This window comes from Diadema antillarum, unplaced genomic scaffold (genome assembly GCF_040938485.1).
Source record: "Diadema antillarum isolate AM-2024a unplaced genomic scaffold, OU_Dant_1.0 seq00000992_RagTag, whole genome shotgun sequence".
NCBI classification, from domain to species: Eukaryota; Metazoa; Echinodermata; class Echinoidea; order Diadematoida; family Diadematidae; genus Diadema; species Diadema antillarum.
The window spans coordinates 168,764-189,409 of record NW_027271830.1 but is presented as its reverse complement, the minus strand read 5'-3'; the positions used below and the strand labels follow the sequence as shown (position 1 = coordinate 189,409).

At 37.9% G+C, this 20,646-nt stretch overlaps 2 protein-coding genes across 2 annotated transcripts in view; one reads left to right on the top strand and one right to left on the bottom strand.

The window, feature by feature from the left end:
• LOC139742254 (putative pyridoxal-dependent decarboxylase domain-containing protein 2) overlaps window positions 1-14,831 on the bottom strand; it is a 38,148-nt gene extending 23,317 nt beyond the window's left edge. Inside the window, exons 1-6 of the mRNA XM_071652833.1 lie at window positions 14,571-14,831; window positions 12,270-12,346; window positions 4,970-5,047; window positions 3,339-3,494; window positions 1,906-2,095; window positions 894-962 (exon numbers count right to left, since the gene is read on the bottom strand). Coding sequence (XP_071508934.1) covers window positions 894-962; window positions 1,906-2,095; window positions 3,339-3,494; window positions 4,970-5,047; window positions 12,270-12,346; window positions 14,571-14,696 — 696 coding nt within the window. The 5' untranslated portion in view covers window positions 14,697-14,831. The remainder of the gene's footprint in view (window positions 1-893; window positions 963-1,905; window positions 2,096-3,338; window positions 3,495-4,969; window positions 5,048-12,269; window positions 12,347-14,570) is intronic.
• A 1,475-nt stretch (window positions 14,832-16,306) lies between these two features.
• LOC139742260 (active regulator of SIRT1-like) lies at window positions 16,307-20,188 on the top strand. The gene is made up of 4 exons (XM_071652838.1): window positions 16,307-16,406; window positions 17,209-17,403; window positions 18,272-18,375; window positions 19,123-20,188. The coding sequence occupies exons 1-4, from the start codon at window positions 16,355-16,357 to the stop codon at window positions 19,258-19,260; spliced, it is 489 nt and encodes a 162-aa protein (XP_071508939.1). The 5' UTR covers window positions 16,307-16,354; the 3' UTR covers window positions 19,261-20,188.
• The last annotated feature ends 458 nt before the right edge of the window (window positions 20,189-20,646 follow it).

The window sequence follows — 20,646 nt, the reverse complement described above, 5'->3', positions numbered from 1 at the left end:
CTGTACGGCAGGCTGTACATGCAATCAATCATTCTTGTTTGTGGAAGGCTAACAAAGCATGAAACTGCTCATACGTCTATGTCATTGGGGCAGGGAGCAAATTGGATTGTTTGTAATGTCTTTACTGTGAAAAAAGCAAGCATGCATTAATTGGCTGAAGGACACATACATGTAGCCAGGGCTGCACACTAACGCATTGGTATTTCCATTTTTTACTGGTCCATTCCTGAAAAAGTTACTAGTTTGACAGTGATTTTTACCGGTCTGGACTGTCGGACCAGTGCCAGTATGCTGCATTAACATAGCCTTTCTCACGCTTTTAACAACATTAAAGTATTAGCACAATACAAAGTCATTCTTGATAAATGTGATGATGAATATACAATTAATGATACTTCACTCAATTTCATGACATTCTCCTGACAAGAATTTCAAAAGCTGTTTAAAACTGCTAAAAACAAATGACGAATTAAACAATGCACCAAAGCTTTACTTATTTTCCTGGAATGGCATGTTGTTACATTCTCATATTTTTCATCAATAGGAAAACATGCAGTGCCAGAATATTTGAAAATTGGCTGGTCTTCAACTCGGTCCATTTTGTTTTTCTTTCAGCAGAACGATCACCTCTGCTTGAAATATTAAAACCAAAGTTTGAAACTAAGTAAATTAATGATTGCAAACTCCAATTTACAAAATTGATTGCATGAAACAAATTCAGTCGCTGAGGTAGGTATCATGTCAAGCTAGCCTTTTTAACCAAATTCTGCTGAATGCTAAGACATTTAGCCTGTGTTCCCTTTCTGCACACTATCAAATTTCCATAGCAATTTGGGTAACTACGTCCTTATCAAAGAGTGTCTCAGCAAAATCCCAACGACTGCCCAACTTACCATGGTGTGTTGTGATCCAAACACTGTGTTGCAGGGAACTGTACATAAACTGGACTGAGGAAGACCAAGCTGTGATTACAAAGGAACAGACAAGGAGACACCCATATGAATGATGACACATTTTAGAGGCCGATGTTTATTGCAATACCACTTGTTTTTGTTACTCCCAATCCATGTTAAACTAAAGCAGACAAGCAATCATAATTTTGAGCTGATAGCAAAGTGTATGCATATGCACCACAATTTGCATGGTCTTCAACTTCATCCAATGATAAATGACTTCAAATATATGTACAATGTATTGTTCAGAATCATTAAGTCCAAGCAAAGTATAAGTATTCAAAATCCACTAAAAAACCCTAATTTAGTAAATTACACAGAGATCTTCTACAATATACTAACCTAAATAAAAACCCCAGTTACACATAAGCTGAATGATACAAATTTCATATTGTGAAATGTTTTGTTTTTTCATATCTAGGCCACAATCAGATTCAAACAAATCAATGATTTGATACAGAAGTGACATAGTTGTATATATACAGTATTCTTTCATCTAAATCATTTATCACACACAAATATTTAGCTCAAACAGAAAGGGAATATCAAATCAGGGCACAGATATGATATATAAAATAAAATCTTTGAGTTCCCTTTAGATATCAGAAACACAAATAAAATACTGCATGGGAGATGAATGATGCATTTAGGCTACAAACAAAATTTACAGGAAACAGTATTTGTAAGACAAACAAAAATTGTAAATATTTAGAATGATTAGAAAGACTTATACCATTCTCTTTCTCTTTGCCTTGCACAGTAATGTTCAAGTGTTACACTACAGAGGATACACTACTGAATACCAGCGAATATCAAAAACACAAAGATGGGGTAAAAAAGAGTCATACAATGAAACACCCGAATAAAATGCATGCAACACATTATATCACAGTATCATGCCTGCAATACATTTACATTATTTTATCAAGTACAATGTAGTAGACAAACAAACCTGTGAGCAGACGTATTGTCCAATGCCAGGCCTGGATGCAGCACTAATGTAAATGATTGGTGGTTTGGTGTACAAGCAGTTGAAGCCTTCCGTGCCAAACTTCTCGTATTTGTTGTTGAGGACCAACCGGCAGACCCTCGCGAGTCCCTCCCGATCGTCCACATGGTAATATGCCGAGGAGTCATCAAACCTTTTAGAGTTAGAGATTGGATATTTACTTTGACTGTATAGAAGTGACATGATATCACAACAGATTCTAAATTTGCTTATCATTACAGGAGAATACTAATAAGTTGTTCATGCAATTTCAATATATTACGCTTCATTAACATCTACTTGGTGAAAAGGTTTACTTTGGTAATTTGTGTACTTTTGAACGATTATGTGACAATGCTTAAAAATATACGTTAAAAAATGTTCTTGCCAAGATGGATGGGTGTTCCATAAATTCCTTTGATAAATGCAGCTGCCAAGACACACATTGATTGCATTAACATTGATGATGAATGACAACAATGGAAACACCATCTGCCAAGCAATTATTCAGTATGCAAGATAACAGGTACACTGTAGTTAGAATTCAAACAGTCACTTTACACAATGTACAAATCTATTGTTTGGCGAGGGATCTACCTGTCCAGCAAAATAGGTTTATACATATTTATTATATCTGAGAGATGCCGTTTGTGCCAAGTATGCTTGCATGCATACATATTTACATAACTGTCAAGTTTGAAAGATGACCAACCTATGTACCAAGCACTGTTCAATTGCAGTTATGAACAAGTACAATATGTACTATCTGTGAAGTGCAAACATCCTAATTAATCATAATTACACACAAACAGAGGGGGTTACTTTTGGCACAAACATCTTTGAATGAGCCACCAGCAAACAACCCACAAAACATAGAGAATTCCTCCACGGCCAAAGTGGTTTTATTTGTTTTCAGACCAACATCATCAATGGCGAACACACGTGTACAATGACTACTTTCTAACTCAAAACAAGTCAAATAGGCTGTTGAGGTGAATCCATTACCATCAGTTTCACACCTTTTTTATGACTCGCTTTATGGACTCAGACTGTGAACAGCACAGCACAGTAAACTCCAGGCACAGACATATCACACAGCACATCTTTAAAATTACACAGGCAGCCCTGACACAAATCCTCATCTTACATAGACAATTCTCTTTAAAAAACAAACAAAACAAAAACAAAAAATAGATAAGAAATCTGAGAAGACCATATTGTGCCACTACCTTGTAAATCTGGACATAAAAGTTCTTCAACTTTGTAGATACATATGTAAGACAGACCTCTGACTAAACTGTTTCAAGCTCAGAGTTGAATAAGCACCACTGCCTATGGTGCAGTACTGGATCATAAAAAGAATACTGTAGGACTGTAGTAGCTCTTTTTATACCGACCTGAATATCCTTGAGAGCCAGAGGGTGGTGTCAGAGACTATCCGTGTGGCCAGTCTGCGAAGATGGTTGAGTTCAAAGGTCGAGATGTAGGCCATCAGGCTCTGACCGACAAGGGCTATATGAGCCGCCTTGTCCAACACACTGGGCACTGTAATTCTGTGAAACAGAGATGCGAGGCATGGCAAGTCAAATCCTATTGAGTTGAATTTATAATGATCACTGAAACATCGGTGCTTGAAATACCCACCGGCCTCAGCAATTTGCTGCCATGCCCCTCTCACTGACCAGAATGTCCCTTTCAAAATCAAACTGTTCATGGCCTCAACACTTTATTATTCACTTGTGCCCCTTTGGGTAGATATGTGCCCCCCCCCCCCCCAAAAAAAAAAAAAAAAAAATGTGGCCTTGTCCCAAATTTCATGAAATTTGAGGCCTGAAACATCATACAACTATATCATGATATGACAAAAGTACGTGTAATCTTACAATAAGTAAAATACTACCACCTAAATCAAATGCTTTGATGATCTACTTGATCATGATGATTTATAATTTTACTCCTCAATGAAGTTCACTTCTGTTGTTAAAGGCAGCCGATCATCATCCCTAATGGTACGTAAACTCCGAACGACCGAAGTTTGTGCATGCAATTGCGCAATGCCAGACTCGGTGCTATACCCATAAACGTGTGGGACAATGCTGCCACTGAGACAAGTGTGTGTGTGTGCATGTGTGTGTACGCATCATACACAAACATTGTCACCGCGAGCTGCGGTGATTGGAGGAGAGAGGCCAGAAGACGCGTGTTTGTGCGTGTGTGTGTACGCATCATACACGAATATTGTCACCGCGAGCTGCGGTGATTGAAGGAGAGAGGCCAGAAGACGCGTGGCTCTTTTGGCCTCTCTTCATGCGCATGCGCACTGAGAGTGTGCGTCCATTCGGAAGCTCTCGTGGCTCCCTCGGACAGCCATTTTGGGTTAGGAGATTAGCACAGAGAGCTCTCTTGTATCCTAGCGTTTTGTTCGTTGACCCATTGAGCCAGCGCTATTCTCATTCCGGGTCACTACATTTGATACAGTATGGGGGAGGCAGCGTGTTGCGTTCGTGTCCGTGTCGCACAAACCACTCGCCACGATTGAGTGCCTATAAAGAAGCCAACAATCTATCCTTAAATAAACACTGATGCCCTTTGATGTTCTTTTAAAGTTTCTCCTGAATCACTATATAAGTGTTCTTTTTTTATTGAAGTCTTACGGGGCAAATGGTTCAAGTTGAAATCTGATCCAAACAGGTAAGTCAGATAGAGAGAACTGAACCTATTTCTTTAATTTTTATTGGCTTTCAACAGATATCTTACAGTGAGAGGAACAGGAAGGGAGAGAAGAGGAAGGGAAAAAAGGGGGAGAAGAGGGAGAGAGGGAAGGGGAGGGGGGGGGGGAGGGGAGGGAGATGGGGAGCGTGAAAGGCTACCAAAAGTCGAGCTGGACAAAGAACCAAGACACAGCGTGATGCCAAGTGCCGCTCCACCTGCATACATGGTGGTGCTGTTTCAGTCAGGGCATCAGCCCTTCTTGGTGGAAATACATGAAAGAGGTCCCTGGGTCCTTGACTACTATCAGTCTACTAACCTTGGACTGCCAGGTCCATTGTGGTCTGATGTGATGATTCTTTGCAGCTGCTCCATGATTGCATCTAACTTCTGTCCACTGCAGGAAATGAGTTAAGAGATACCCTTGCATGCTTTACAATACATACATTATATAATCATTACATGTAATGATTCAGCACAGACAAACACCGTAAGGGGAGGCTGCACAGCACAAAGCTATTATTTGAAAGAGGAGAATACTACACAGAAGTTAGATTGCAAGTACAAGTTAATAGTGGCATTGCTCTATTTGACTTCTTGATCTCACACACAAGTCATGCTATTCATGATTTCTATTTCATTCTCACTAAATGTATTCTAAATCATACTGATTATGTATGACTGAACAGCCTGTAGCATCTAGAGAATTTAAATATCATTAAATCGGAAAATCCATGATGACTTAACCAGGCTCATGTAATGGCTCACATGTTATGTCTACTGAAATGGGGGCAATGTGTACATGATCTACAATGAAACGAGTTCAACAAAACATGAGAACTGGGGCAAGAACACAGATGAAATTCCATGAAATTACATCAAAATATGGTAGCTATAGAATGTAAAAAAAAAAAATGAATGTGATATACACAGATTCTACTGTGATTTTTCAGTCACCTTGTACACAGCAATGTTATTTTCTGCTTTGATAATTTAATTCAAAGACAAGTCAATGTTGAGATATGATCAGCTTTTACTGATGTGGATACGAGATTTACTTGGTTTGAGAGGTGTGAGCAAAGCATTTTGCATCTTGTACGCCGTGATATGAATAAAGAATCACAATCAATAATCAAAACTGCAAGGGAGTTTTTTCATTTAACTTAAGGGGCACAAAGCAGAGATAAATTATGTAAAATACTTTTGTATGTGACATATTACCTTCAAATAGATGGGGGGGGGGGGGCTATATTGGATAAAACAGAAAGTCACTTCTGTTAATAACATACTGTGGGCGGGGGATTATTATTCTTGTTAGTTTCTTTTTTTTTTTCTTTGGCAGTTCATGAAATTTGCTGGACTGCATTGCTTTCATGAGAGAAAAAATTTAGCTACCAGAATTTACACGTGTAATACCAATAATGCTTCCATTATCAAACAAATTACTTGATAAACACTACATGGTGTCTATAGATGTATGAGATTGTTGCTCATACATACAACTGTATAATGTAGAAATTATGTGTACTTGTATAGCCCTTTGTAAGAAAGAACTTTTTTTTGTGGGGGGGGGGGGGGTGTCTGTTCTTTACTTATTGGTTAAAAAAAAGGGCCTGTGCTGAGATTGTTAGTACATTTTTGTACTTCCATGCTAAAATAAATCACAGATTGATGCATCATTAAAAAGTATCATGATAAAAGTGTTGAACATCTCAAGGAAATGTTAGATCATGCATGATGTTTGTGAAGCATGTGATGGGTCCTGCACACAATGCACACAATTTTTTTAATACCTGTCCGCTATTGGTTCTGGCAGTTTTCTCCCCGATTTTTTCACAAATGCTCTGAATCTCTCCTCCCTCTCTCTGTCAAGCTGCCTGTGGATTCATTCACAAGGGTGTGACCCAGATAATTGACCCTGACAATGTGATAGATTCACAACTACACACATTGCTAGCAGCGTGCCAAAATAGGATACAGTTCAAACGGATTATAATGGTCATATTATAGATATGAAATGTTTTGTCATGCTTTTGTCATGAATACAAACTTGCTGCATATAGAGGGATGAAACAATCAATGCAAACTATATTACATGACTGATATGTTTGCTTACTCAAATTCCTCACATACAAATTGTACATGTACACTGTATGTATAGTATTATACTAGCAAATACTTGCATCTACTCTAGGAACTTTGGGGGGAAAATAGTTGCAATTTATTCATCACATCACTGACAAGTCCAGGTTCAACCCTATCATTTTGTGGTGTAATGTTGTGTTTGTTTGTTTTTCTAAATCTTTCCCCCTACTGTACCTACATGTATTATCACCCTGGCGAATATAAAGTGCATGCATAGAGATACACATTGTACGCATGGGTGGGATAAGATGAACACACAATGAATTAAAATTTCTCGAGGATGCAATGACAAATCTTTCAATGTCCTTTTTTTCTGCTTATCTCATGATAAAATTAGACAGAAACTATGCAAATCATGCCATATCACTCTAAGATTCAAGATACAGTAATACTGTGAGTAGCAGACATCTTGACAAAGCAGACATTCCGATATAAAGTACATCCATGTCAGATTCAATTGGAAAATCTCATCTTTATACCTCTCTAGGAAACTCACTGAATCAACCAAATTCATGATGAGACGTACAGGTTTTTCTTGAAAACAATTCAAATATCACATATCGTTTCACTGAAAAAGCCAACACAGGGATGACAAGAATGTCTGTGCTACTCCATGCATGTACTTTCCAATACAGCCATTTATAACGCTTTGATGTACCTAACACAGGTCATGCCAGAATATATGCATGACAGCATTTATGTGAAATATAGAATTAGCTTTCTTTTTTTTTCTTTCATGCTATTGATTTACAGATCAGTTGAATATCCTCTATTTTTCCTCATTAAAAAAAAAAAATTGACAGTTGGATTAATTGTTGCATTGATAACTTGTAGCTATGTTGGGCAAGCCTCAAGGCAAATTGTCTGGTTGCAAGTCATAAACAACCTTTGTCATGAAAGCAGGGTTCTCGCCAGGAATTTGTTCACGCTTGTCGGCATTTATGCACGCTGTTCTGGGGGTGGGTACGGGAGGGGGGTTCCCCCTCCCGCGCAAAGCGTGGAAGCCTTCGCTAATGCTCAATACAACACAGATAAATCGCCGCTAAAATGCCACTAAATGCGACATTTTCACGGAGATGTAATGAACGTTGTGAGGGACATATTCTCACAGAAACAATGCAGAAACTCCATACCTTTTGTTAGCGGCAGTTCCTAAATAATAAATGAAAGAGAAGTAGGTGCCGATGGTGGAGGTTCCGATTTCTTTTAGGCCTTTCCTGTTTCACTGTTGCAATAATTAGCCGCCTCTGCATCGCAACAACGCGCGCCGTGTTGCTTTCTCGCCGTCTGCTCGACCACGTGGTAGGCCTATTGCATGCAGATGCGCGAGAAGCGATCGAGAACTTTAGGGACATCATTACACTTTCCTTTCTGGGTATACTGCGGTAGTTTGGCCGTGACATCAAAGAGATATCATACAAAAATGTAATGATGGCAGTTCATTATTCCGAAGGTTTGTTTAATCATAAAATGAAACGATTCATTACTGAGTACTTCAAAGGTTTTTAATCGAAAACAACAACAACACCAAAGGTCGGTACTACAGATGAATGTTCAAAATAAAACTGATTTCGTTCGAAGATTAACAAGCATTTTTTCTTTTTTATTTTCCGATCAACGAACCTTCAGAAAGGAATCTATCATCTATCATCGTGATTGCTTCAGAATAACAAACCTTCAGAATAAGAAAACACCCTTTTGGGGCCGTTGTTGTATTCCGAAATTATACTGGCAGAAGATTCAAAATAACAAAACTGATTTCGTTTGGATATAAACGAATATTTTCTCCTTTATAATTTTTCTATTAACGATCATTCAGAATTAAGAATGTAGAGTATTATTTTGCCATTATTCTTTCGGAGTAACGAACCCCGAGGGTAAGAAAACTGTACACGTTTTCATTTCTTCTTTATCGTTTTCCGATTAACGATCGTTCAGAATTAAGAATCTAAAGTATTATATCGTTATTCTTTCGCAGTAACGAACCTTCAGAGTAAAAGAAAACTGTAACCGTTTTGGGGCCGTCGTTTTATTCTGAAATTTCACTGACGGAAACGTTCGAAATAACAAAACTGATTTCGTTGTGAAATGAACGGACATTTTTTAAAATCATTTTTGGATTAACGAACCTTCAGAATAAGGAATATAGCATTATTTTTTCATTAATCTGTCGGAGTAACGAACCCTAAGAGTAAGAAAAGTGCAACTGTTTTTTGGGCAGTTTTATTCCAAATTTCACTAGCAAAACGTTCGAAATGACGCACTGATTTCGTTTTGAAATTTGCGGACATTTTTCTTTATTCAATTTTCGGTTAACGAACCTTCAGAATAAAGAATCTATTATTATTTCATCATTACTACTTCTGTCGGAATAACAGACCCATATATAGAGTACGAAAACACGCTGTTTTGTGCCGTTGTTTTATTCAGAAATTTCACTGACAGAAACGTTCGAAATAACAAAATCGTTGTGAAATGAACGGACATTTTTTCTTAATCATTTTTTGAATTAACGAACCTTCAGAATAGGGAATCTAGCATTATTTTATCATTAATCTGTCGGAGTAACGAACCCTCAGAGTAAGAAAACTACAACTGTTTTGGGGCAGTCGTTTTATTCCAAAATTTCACTGGCAAAACGTTTGAAATGACGCACTGATTTCGTTTTGAAATTTACGGACATTTTTCTTCATTCAATTTTCGCTTAACGAACCTTCAAAATAAAGCATCTACAATTTATTATTTCATCATTACTACTTCTGTCGGAATAACAGACCCTTAGAGTACGAAAACACGCTGTTTTGTGCCGTCGTTTTATTCCGAAATTTCACTGGCAGAACGTTCGAAATAACAAAACTGATTTCGTCGTGAAATGAACGGACATTTTTTCTTAATCATTTTTGGATTAACGAACCTTCAGAATAAAGAATCTAGCATCATTTTATCATTAATCTGTCGGAGTAACGAAAAAAAAATTAATCTTGGTGGCGATAACTGATGCTGGTGTAGAGAAAAACAAAGACAGCTCGCTCAAAAGATGCTTCCTTCTTTCAGTTTTTTTCTCCCCAGTCATTCCTATCGTTCTCCTCCCATGAACCCCTGCCATGCAGGGACGATGAACAAAACAAAATGTTACCGATGCTGCAATGATTAAAAAAAGAAGAAAGAAACACGTCCTCAAAGCAAATTATCTACACTTTTCAAGTTGAACAAATTGATGTTCGTAATGAAGAATAAAAAAAAGCACGACCTCAAGCAGTGGGGAAACTTGATATCATGGCTTGTGGAAATTTCCACGAAATTTCCACGAAAGCCAGGTGTCAGATAAAGAATGTCGCGCGTACTGCCACCTTGCTTCAGTGGTCGTAAACAACGTGTACATAGCATGTAAACCAACTGGGAACATTGATGAATGATCATCATTTATTTTCTGCCCGTGAAGGCCCCCTAACCCACCTTTTAACAAACCAAGCCAGAAGCACGTGGAGCATTACGTATACGTTGAACTTGAAAGACCATCATGACAGAATTACTATAAATTTCGGCCCGGAGAAGGAAAATGGAATATTCACGAATGACGTTTACAAATCCATAGAAATTGAAAAGGCTAAAATGGAACGCATGGCTTTTTAGATTAAAAAAATAATAACCCACTGAAACTACCAAAACCTAAATAACAATTTGCAATTGCTTACTCCATCGCACGTTCTTTTTTCTTTCTTTTTTTTAACGAAAAAATGGAGTTAATTTTCTCTCTGCGGCAATGCTTTGAACGCATCTAATTTTGCGTCATTGCCGATGACCAGCTTCCTAAAGAATTGATACGAATCCTTTCAAATATACGAAACAAAGTCTAAAGATCCTGGATCCTGGCGGTGAATTTCGGTGGTATTATAAATCCTGCTCACTATCAAAATTTAATCATCTGTTCCTTGCGCCATTTTACCAACCAACTGTTCCTGAAAATTTCATCCTAATCTGTTCCCAAATTTTGACTTATTTTGCGAATAGAGAGACAGACAGGCAGACAAACTAACAAACAAACCAAAGAAGCAAAAAAAAAAAAATACAATGTACAACCTTTGGCGGAGGGGGGCATGCATTTCATATCGTTTGTTTTTGCGTAACCCGACAACAAGCTGACAACAAGCGAGCACGTGTCAGCCTTCCTCAGCCTCCTTCGGCCTCTTTCCGTCCTCTCTCTCCCTCTCACAATACAGTGTACCGTTGTACACGCACGCAGGCGGCTGTAAGTGGCCGGCTGGGTGCTTGTGCATGTGTGTGTGGATCCCAAATCAGAGCGCATGTGAGTGAGCAAGTGTGTGTGATGATGTGGTGTGTATCAGCAGGGAGGTGAGACCTCCCTGGTATCAGCTAGTACGTCACTCAGTTGAGCCGCGTTGTTGTGATCGGTGCGGTGACTGCGTGGGTAAATTTTTGCGCTTGTATAAGTATGTAAACTGCTGCTGCTTTCAACATCTAGCTTCTTTTCCAGCCAGATAATAAAGACTGAAAAAGGCGAGAAATTAGTCCGAACTTAGCTCGTCAAGCAAGTTACCCTTGTCGGCAAGTTCACGCGTGGTGTTACCCTTGTCGGCAAGTTTTACCCTTGTCGGCAATTGCTTTTTCAAACCGCACGCTTGTCGGGGCCGACAAGGGTGATATACGCTGGCGAGATCCCTGGAAAGTATGCATAAACTTTGAGCATGTTAATTAGTAAACCAGGCCATTACATGCAGCTGAAATTAGCTGATCATTACAACTTGCAAGCAGATGATGAAATGCACTGACCCAAGATTCCATACAAAGCACCTTTTAAATCCCTATGATAATTTAAAACACTTGATAATTTACAGCAGGCACTTAACTTTGACTTTATGATGCATAACTTGCTGATTTCCCCCCCAAAAAAAAAAAAAAAAAATCAAAAAAAATCAAAAAAAAAATCATGCAAATGGATATCCATGTCAATAGAAAAGGATATGAAGGGGTATGAATTATAGGCTGATTTCAACAAAGATTTAATCTTTCTTTTTTTTTCAGAATGTTGAAATTGCTTCCCATTCAGTACTTAGTCATTGAATTGAAATATCAAAATGAAATCTTAAGTGCAGCAAAACAGTTTCTAAATCTAATGAATGATACTGCCTGGCACCAAATTTTATCTGTGTTTCGGCCAGAAGGAAAAAGAAAAAAAAAGAGGAGAATGAGCCACAAGATTTCTCCAAGATATATTTAGACATGTATGAGTGGAATGCGTTGCTATGGTCTCAGTCATACACTTGATGTGTGATTACAAGACTATAATAACAGCATGCAACAGATAAATCCTGTTCATATTTTTTTAGTTAGTATCATAGACCGAGAGTAAACAAATCCTGCATTCATTTCACATTATTGGTATTAACTAAACATACTGTACACTACCCTTAAGATTGCAACTTCTAGGTATGCAGGGACAAAAATCATCTTACTTGCTAAATGATTCCAGTTGGTCCATAACATCCTTTAATTCCTTGGACATTTCCCTCAGGCTAGGCTCGATCAACAGCTGCCGGGCAAAACAAAAACAAAACAGAACAAAGCTATCAAAACAAAGGATATAATTTTGTCGATACCATACTATTCAAAGACATTTTCACCATGAAATCAAACCCTCTCTATTCATACAATGATTCAATATTTCTATAATTGCAGCTACTCATTGCATCACCTATATACACCGTACCAGACAGTTGCAGGACCTTAGTTTGTTAAAGCTGCTAATTTGTTGCCACCAAGCTACAACTGCCATTCTTCTAGCAATTATTGTTACTGTTTACAATTGTTGTAGAGTACAGTAGAGATCTCTATGCTGTACATGTCCACATGTATCTTTTACTTACTTTACTTTTACTTTTCCGGAACGATGTTGTAGGACAGAGCCTGTTCATCGATCAGGTAGAGTTATCTCTTGATGCTCTCTTTCCAATCAAGCAATTGTCCAGCGCTGTTATACCCTTCTAATACAATTAACAGCTCAACTTCTATTGCGTATTTGTGTTATTACCAAAAATGGCCTATGGCAGGAGTTGACAGCTACTGGAGACCAAGAGCATGTATTATGTACCAATACACATACATGTAATGACTATAATCAGTCATAATCAAACACAACACCTTTCCAGTGCTTGTCTAGCCTATTCTTAAAGGCATTTATGGAACAAGCAGAGACCACTTCTTCTGGGAGAGAGTTCCACATATCAACAACTCTGTTAGCAAAGAAATACTTTCTGACATCTAACCTTGCAAACCGTTTTCCCAGTTTCATGGAATGACCACGTGTTCGTCCATTACTATTATGACAGAACATGTCAAACTTTGTTCATGCCAAATAATAATTTAGAGAATACTTATGAATATTTTATTCATTACTTTGTACTGCAAAGTAACATTTTTACATCAGTTGAAAACTGGTTGAAAATCATTACATGTTGGAACATGTACATGTATCAGTAAATTTACATATTCATAGCCTAGAGTTGGTAAAAATCAATGTGCAATGATTGTTTACAGTAATTGTAGCAAGCTGAAAGAAGTCAGTTATTGAGAAATGTATAATGTGTGAGTGTGTGTCTGTGTGTGATCTTGTGCAATGTTCTCATCCGTCTTTGTACTCACCTTGCCAAATTATTCCAACATTTATTTTTTGCTCCCAGTAACTTGAAAGATTTGTTGCATATAGATAGCTACAAATGTAAGTTCAGTTTCAAATAGTGCAGGCAGCGTACAACGTGATTACTCAAGAAGAGTGAATAATTTGAGCGACAACATGAAAGTCGTTAGCGTCTACAGTACATTGTCATTAGCATCAACTTGGGTTAGGGTGTTCAACAAGGAACTTTGCCAGAGAAACCAGTCCATACTACCATTGAACACACCCAAGTCCTTGCTTGGCTTGGCAGGTCTCAAGGCGATCGAGGCCAAAGTGTTTACTGTAAAAACTAGACAGCTACAAACATACAGTACCAGTAGGTAGCACTCGTAGGACCTAAAAAAATCCAGTAACAGTGGTTAGGTTCATCAGCTGTTCATGTAACTATGCACAGCCCAGTCGCTGTATAAGCGACAGGAGGGTGTGCTTCGCACAGCGTCTGGTTGGGCTACTATTGAATGTAGCCTGACCAGACGCCATGCGAAGCACTTGTGTACAGCGACAGGGCTGTGAGCCTGTGTATAAATTTATAGACTTCCCTGACTAAGATAAGTTAAGTATCCTACTGTTCAGGCCGCTAGCACTTTGCTGTATTCTACAATCGTGAAATACGGAGATCTGGTTTTGAGTAAATTTAAATTACCACTGCACTGCCACTGCACTGGCATTTTTTTTTTACTTGGATAGGTATGGAATCAGGGGATCGTGGAGGTGGAGGTCAGCACATTCAAGCTTGTGACCTGCCTCACCATCGCATCACTCATCAGTACCACAGGTCATCTTAATAAAGTTAAGTTTCTTAACCCCCCAAATTAAGGGCCCAATTCTGACTGTGCTGAGATCTGAAAGTTTTCAACCTCTAGTTCTACAATTATTTGTAAACTTTACCACCCTAACAGTTAACGTGTAAACAGTTACATCCACCCTATTATTATAAACGTGTACGTGTAGACTGTCACTTGGCAGTGCAGTGTCACTGCGCTGGCTAGCTCCCTTAGCTACACCCTCGCCTCAGAGTCAGAGATGATTGATACTGGTGCTGTTTCTTCATTCCAAATGACTGTTAATTACGAGTTTTCACCTTATTTTGCACTCGATCTTGCGTCTGTCGTCTGTTATCCATCGCCGCGTTGCTTGTTGAGCCTTTGGTTTGCGTGCCCGAAGAAGAAGTGGTAGCTCCTTCGCCCACGGTTACGGACGCCGCCATAGTTCCTCGGAGAAAACTCGCCGGTATCGACAGACTACAGTGTACATGTACCTGTACCTGCCTGGTAGATGCCTGCCTTCGCCAAGCTGTAGGGTTGTAGCACTGATGGTCAACGGATCCACGCTGGCACTTCACGGTGAGCGAATGAATCACGGTGCCGCAGGACAGCGCGTTACACGTACACACACAGAGAAAGCGGTGCAAACAACATGCTGGAGTCAACTGAAATCAGCGCTCAGGTATCGGGCGTGACTGCTCCCCGAGATGATAGATAATGCGGAGCATGTGCAGTGTGAACGCGTTACACGCGAACGAAAGGGGACATACTCATGGGGATACTATTAAAGTATACAGTATCTCTAGCTCTACGGAACAAAGTCATTTTCGAAGATAGTATACAGATACATTTTGATCGTTTTCTCATTATTCTTAATAGAAGTAATTGAAATAGATTATCGTAAAAGAGAAGACAATTAGGATGGATTTTGCTTGTTTGAAGACTGGGATAAAAGAGCGTTTTCTCCCCGGCCCCCCTGGCTATATGTTCGTTTTTTAGTCCCACTTCCCGAAAAGAAAGAATTAACGAACTTGCTGAATAAAAATCCAGTTGAATTGACACAATCCATCTCATCTCATTCACAAATGTTAATACATTTATCTCTGAAAGTGAAATGTGTCCATCACACCTGTCAACATTTTGGTATTCAAGCCCGTTCTTGGCCCAAAGCATAAGGTGGCTATTATGATTTAATATGTATAGTAACTGTCGTAAATACAATAGAATGCAAAATACTTAAAAGGGTCCCCACTTAAACGGCCTATATTTATATGTAATGTTTATTTATTTATTTATTTGTTTATTTATTTATTTATTTATTTACCTATTTATGTATGTTGTATTTATATCTAAGATATTTTTGATAGCGCCTAATACTATTAAAAGTGAAACATCAGACATCCAGGGACAGTCGTGAGGAAGAATATCGAGTGAGAGCAAGGGTATAGGCCTACATACGAAAAGTAATGTGGGGAGGGGGAAACAACAGGGTAGTTGACTCAGCGTCAAAAAAAAAGTTGTGGCAGAGAAAGGAAAGTCCTGAAAGGGACATTATTACTATTGACCATGCGTGATATTAGATTTGCCCGAAAATATGGATAGCGGTACATACGCACATCGGTATGGAGATGTGAATCACCCTTAGCAGACGGAAAGATAGATTGATAAACGGACAGATTAGCTAAATGATTATTGATGTATAGGTAGGTATTTTTGTTTGTTTGTTTGTTTGTTTGTTTGTTTTTTCCAGTTAGAAGGATCAAGCAATGAGGCATGTTTCCATTGCCACCGGAGAGGAAAGTGACTATCGATTACAGAAGTCTCACAGTCTTTGTAGCGCTTGCTTCAGCGCACCTGATTCGTGGCAAGTATTTAAATCGACATGTTAGTTTTTATAGATTGATATTTTGAGTTATGTGTGTGATAATTTATTCTATTGAAATAACTGATAATATTTATATAATAATTTTTAATATTAATTTGTGAGCAACATAAGATTAATGAGTGAAAAATTTGGTATTGAATTCCTAGAAATCAACAAATAAATAAGAGCCTGAAATATTCCGGGTATCTCAAAATAAGCACAATTTAGATCCCGAAAATGTCGTCTTCTCTGGTACGAAAAGGACTAGAATTGTTCTCAGATGATGCAGGTGAATGTAGCCTTTTGTCTGTTTTCTATATCGTTTGTGAATGAGGAATAACAGACGATTTAACGTGTATTGACGCAGCGCAGGTTCACCACCACTAATGCGAGGCCACTTTCTTAGTCCCACGCTTTACAAAACGTGTGACAATGTGTGCCGTCTTTATTGTGTGTGTTAACTTGTAGTTTTCTATCACAGCTAGAAACTAGACCTAACGTTAGGCCTACTATCAATTATGTTGTATGAGTGTAATGTTAGAGCGGGAGGGTTGGATCGTTGAAAAGCATGTCATGGGTCTGATTCTTCCAAGTTTAGCACTTGGTAGACAGAAAAATCCGTCTGTCGGGAGAAGTTTTTTTTAAAAATAATTTCTTTCCTTTGCTTTATGGCAATTTAATACGCCAATACCATGAATACAGGTCTGGATTCTGTGAAGCCAACTGCAGTCTCCGCGGAGTATATTCCTGACAAGATACAGACCGATCAGTTTCACGTAGACGTACAGTCAAAGCACTTGGATGCTTTTGAAACTACATAACTGTATTCATTTGTGTGAAAACAATGGACAGAACCTGGAGGGAAGAGATTCCTGACATGACATGCTCTACAAAAGTCCTCATTTCTCTTTGACACCAGTTGAGATGAGAGTACTGTGAGAGAGTACTGTGATCACAGAATTTATTTGATATCTTAAATATTAAAAAGGATCTTGGAATTGTATGTCAATTATTGTTATGATCATGTTCAATGTCTATTTTAACATTGTGCAAAATATTTTTATTTGTTTTCTTGTTTTCTCTTCTGACAGTATTCAATTGTTCAGGGGGAAGCACAGGCTCCAAGAAGAACAAAAAGAAGGGAGGACCATCATCAGTGAGAAGAGAAGATTTAATGAAATGCATCAGTACAAACAAAAAGGGAGTCAAAAAACAACTGAAAAGACTGACACACAAGCAAATTCAAGGCCCCACAGCGAAAGAGGGCAAGATGAAATCTTCAGTAGGTAAGACAAGCACTGAAGAATGCGCTTTGACTCAAGTGAAACTTGACTCATAAAATTTTTTTTTCCTTGATTTGTTCATGCTAAATATGTACAGTGTACATTGTATAAGTATGTGTATCGAAATGGATGTTTAGGCGTATCTCTGTTGCATGTTGCTGTTGAACAAACTGATATTGTCTATTACATTGTATACATTTTCATGTGAGTTTAAATGATTGGACATTCAATGGAAATACACTGCACTAATGTAATACCGCACTAATGTAATACAAAACAATGAAATAAATGAAATGAATCCATGCTATGATAGGTCTGTGTTGACTTGTGTGTCATCATATTCTGATTTTGGATTATTTCTGTTTTGCTAGCCATTGTTCAGTTTAGAGAGGGGAGCCTTACGGTACACAACAAGCTAGTACTCATAATCCAGCTGCAATCACTGGACTGACTGCAGCCATCTAAACTGTGTTGCTTTCATGAATCAAGACTTTTGGAGGCTTGGAATGAGGCAATTTTCATCTTATATAGCTTTGACTTGTGTGGAGTGTACTGTAATTTGTTCACTCATGATATAAAACTGGAACTCTAAAATGAAAAACTTTTTAGGCATAGAGAAAGAATATTTGCCTGTTCATGAATATGTCCTGCACAAGGCAGAGTTGATGTGCTGAACTTAAAACATTTCTCTTTAATGGAATTTGCAGTGTTGTAGTTAAATGTTTTTGAACACATCTGATAATGTGTTGTAAGATTCTTATACAGTATTATCTTTAAATCTCTATTTTTTTCATTTAAATGTTTTGATGTTGTGATCAATGTACATTCACTGTAATGGATGTGTATTTCTGGATATGTTTCATATTCTAAGATGCTTTCCTGAAGTCAAAGCCAGCGGACAGTACAGAAACAAATGTTCAACTGCTGCTAAGTCTCAGCAAAGGGCATTCATCAACATCCAAGAGTTATACCAAGGTCTGTATGCGACATTCTTGTCAGACAAATTGTACTTTCAGACAAATTTGTAAAGAAATGAAGGAGAAAATTGAGGTGATTTGAGAAGGTTGGGGCCCAATAAGTTTCCTCATTGTTCATAATACCTTATTTTAGTGGTGCAGAGAAATGGCATATATGGACATTAGATGATTATACACATGGACTATAAGTGTTGTGGAGTGATGGTAAAGTTTTGCCCTCCCCCCCTTTTTTTTTTGGAGGGGGAGGTATGATACATGTAAGCTTCAATTAAATGTCATAATACATATACTTCTGTATGTACATGTAATATCTTATTCAACAATGAGAAACAAAGTTTGAATTGATAACATGCATTTGAAACATATAAGGGCATAACGGGGGATATTTTTGTATGTCTATACGTGTATTTGGGGTTTGCAAATGTCGTCAACTAATTCAGAGAAAATATAATCAAAATGTGAAACAGCCAGTGCTATTGTCTGTGTCCTATTGTCACATAGTTAATTAGTAAAAATTGTGGTAAAGCACCCAAAATTCAGTACTGAGTAGCTTCAATTAGATTGAATACTTACTAGATGAAACGCCTAGTACGTACTGAAACAAACAAACTGAAAAAAAAAAGATAGTGGAGAGCTGTTCTTGGCCAACACTTCAATACTATTTTTCATTTTCTACTTCTAGTCTCTTCATATTAGCAGATTGCGTAGCACTGGTGAGATTCCATGTATTTTATGTCCATTGCAGATTCTGGAACATTCAAGAAGGAAATCGGGCAGACAGGACCAGACTGAGGAGTCAGCTAAGGAGAGCGGTTTTACAGAGGAGGACTTTGCACTCTTTGAGAAGGAATATGTACCAAAAAAGAGTAATTCCATTTTATGACACCCCCAGGGATGACACCCAAGTGGTGAAAAACTTTACAATGGGACTCTTCTAGACACTGTTGATGATCTGTACCACAACCAAGGGCCTTTGCACAGTGCTGCAGTGACGTCTGGATCCTTTCATATTTTTAAAAAATATTTGTTTTATTTAGAATGCAATTCTATTTCAAGTGCAAAGCAGCTGTAGCTGAGTTTTATCGAAATTGGACCCAAATTTAAGTCATAGGACATTAAAATTTCTCATGTTTTCATGAAAGAGTGATATGGGTAGCAACCAGGAACATATAAATATCATGTAAGGTATTTGTACTGTATACGCCATATTATTTAGCAAGTCTAATTTCTTGCAAATTGGGACTACATGTACTTCCAAACCATTTTGTGAGTGGTTGAATTCGTGATCGTGGAGTACAGGAATGGACTGAGAATTTTAAACGGCACATCACGTTCATGTCAGGATCAGAGTTGATGTTTTTGCATGTTTTAGAATTCATGAATAGCATCTCATTTGTGAAGTTTGCGACAATAAAAACTGCGAAATATACATGTATGGCGTATACAGTAATTGGTGTATGTGGTCTATGACCACACAAGTCTTCCATTTATCTCCATGCATATATTTCCATAATATTCCCTTTGCTCAACATGAAATTAAAAAAAATACTTGTATCTGTCACGTCAAATTTTTTTTTATGTTGCTGACAACCGAGCTCTTTAAAGGGAAAAGGATGGGAGTTGCTGCATCTTGATTACCACCCAAAACCAGGTTTTAAGGGTGTTTTTTTTTTTTTTCACACAAATCAATGGGAATGGAGAATTGTGTGTTGACAATATTCAACTAGCTCACAACTGCTATGGCAGTTAAGGACTGAGGTAGCAAATCCTATGGTAAAAGAGTTACTTGTCAGCCTTAAGACAGCAAATTCACTCATGAAAACTACAAATAATGATGGGGGGGGGGGAATTGCAAAAATTTGCCGCATTTCTTATTTTTGGGCTGTACGCGTGTCATGTAAAATGTTCAAAACTTTCTACTTGAAAATTTCTGCTTTTACAGTACTGTATCATGAATGTGAAACCTAAACTTCCATGACTGTCTCATTTTATGTCCAATTTTGAGGACTTTGTTGAGGAACTGCAGTTTAAATATAATGTCCTAGTAATTGTACCAATTGGCAGTCCTGAAAACAAGTGTGTGGCAGGGTGAAAAGTTGATTTTCCAAATTTGATATGACGTACAATCAATTCTTCGTTTATTAAATGTGCTGGGCATAGAGAAAAAGACTTCAACTTTGGCTAAAATTTTGCTTGTATGATGTACTTAAGACACTATACAATGTATGTGTATATGGCTCTTAACTTGTTTTTGACTCATGCAGAGTTT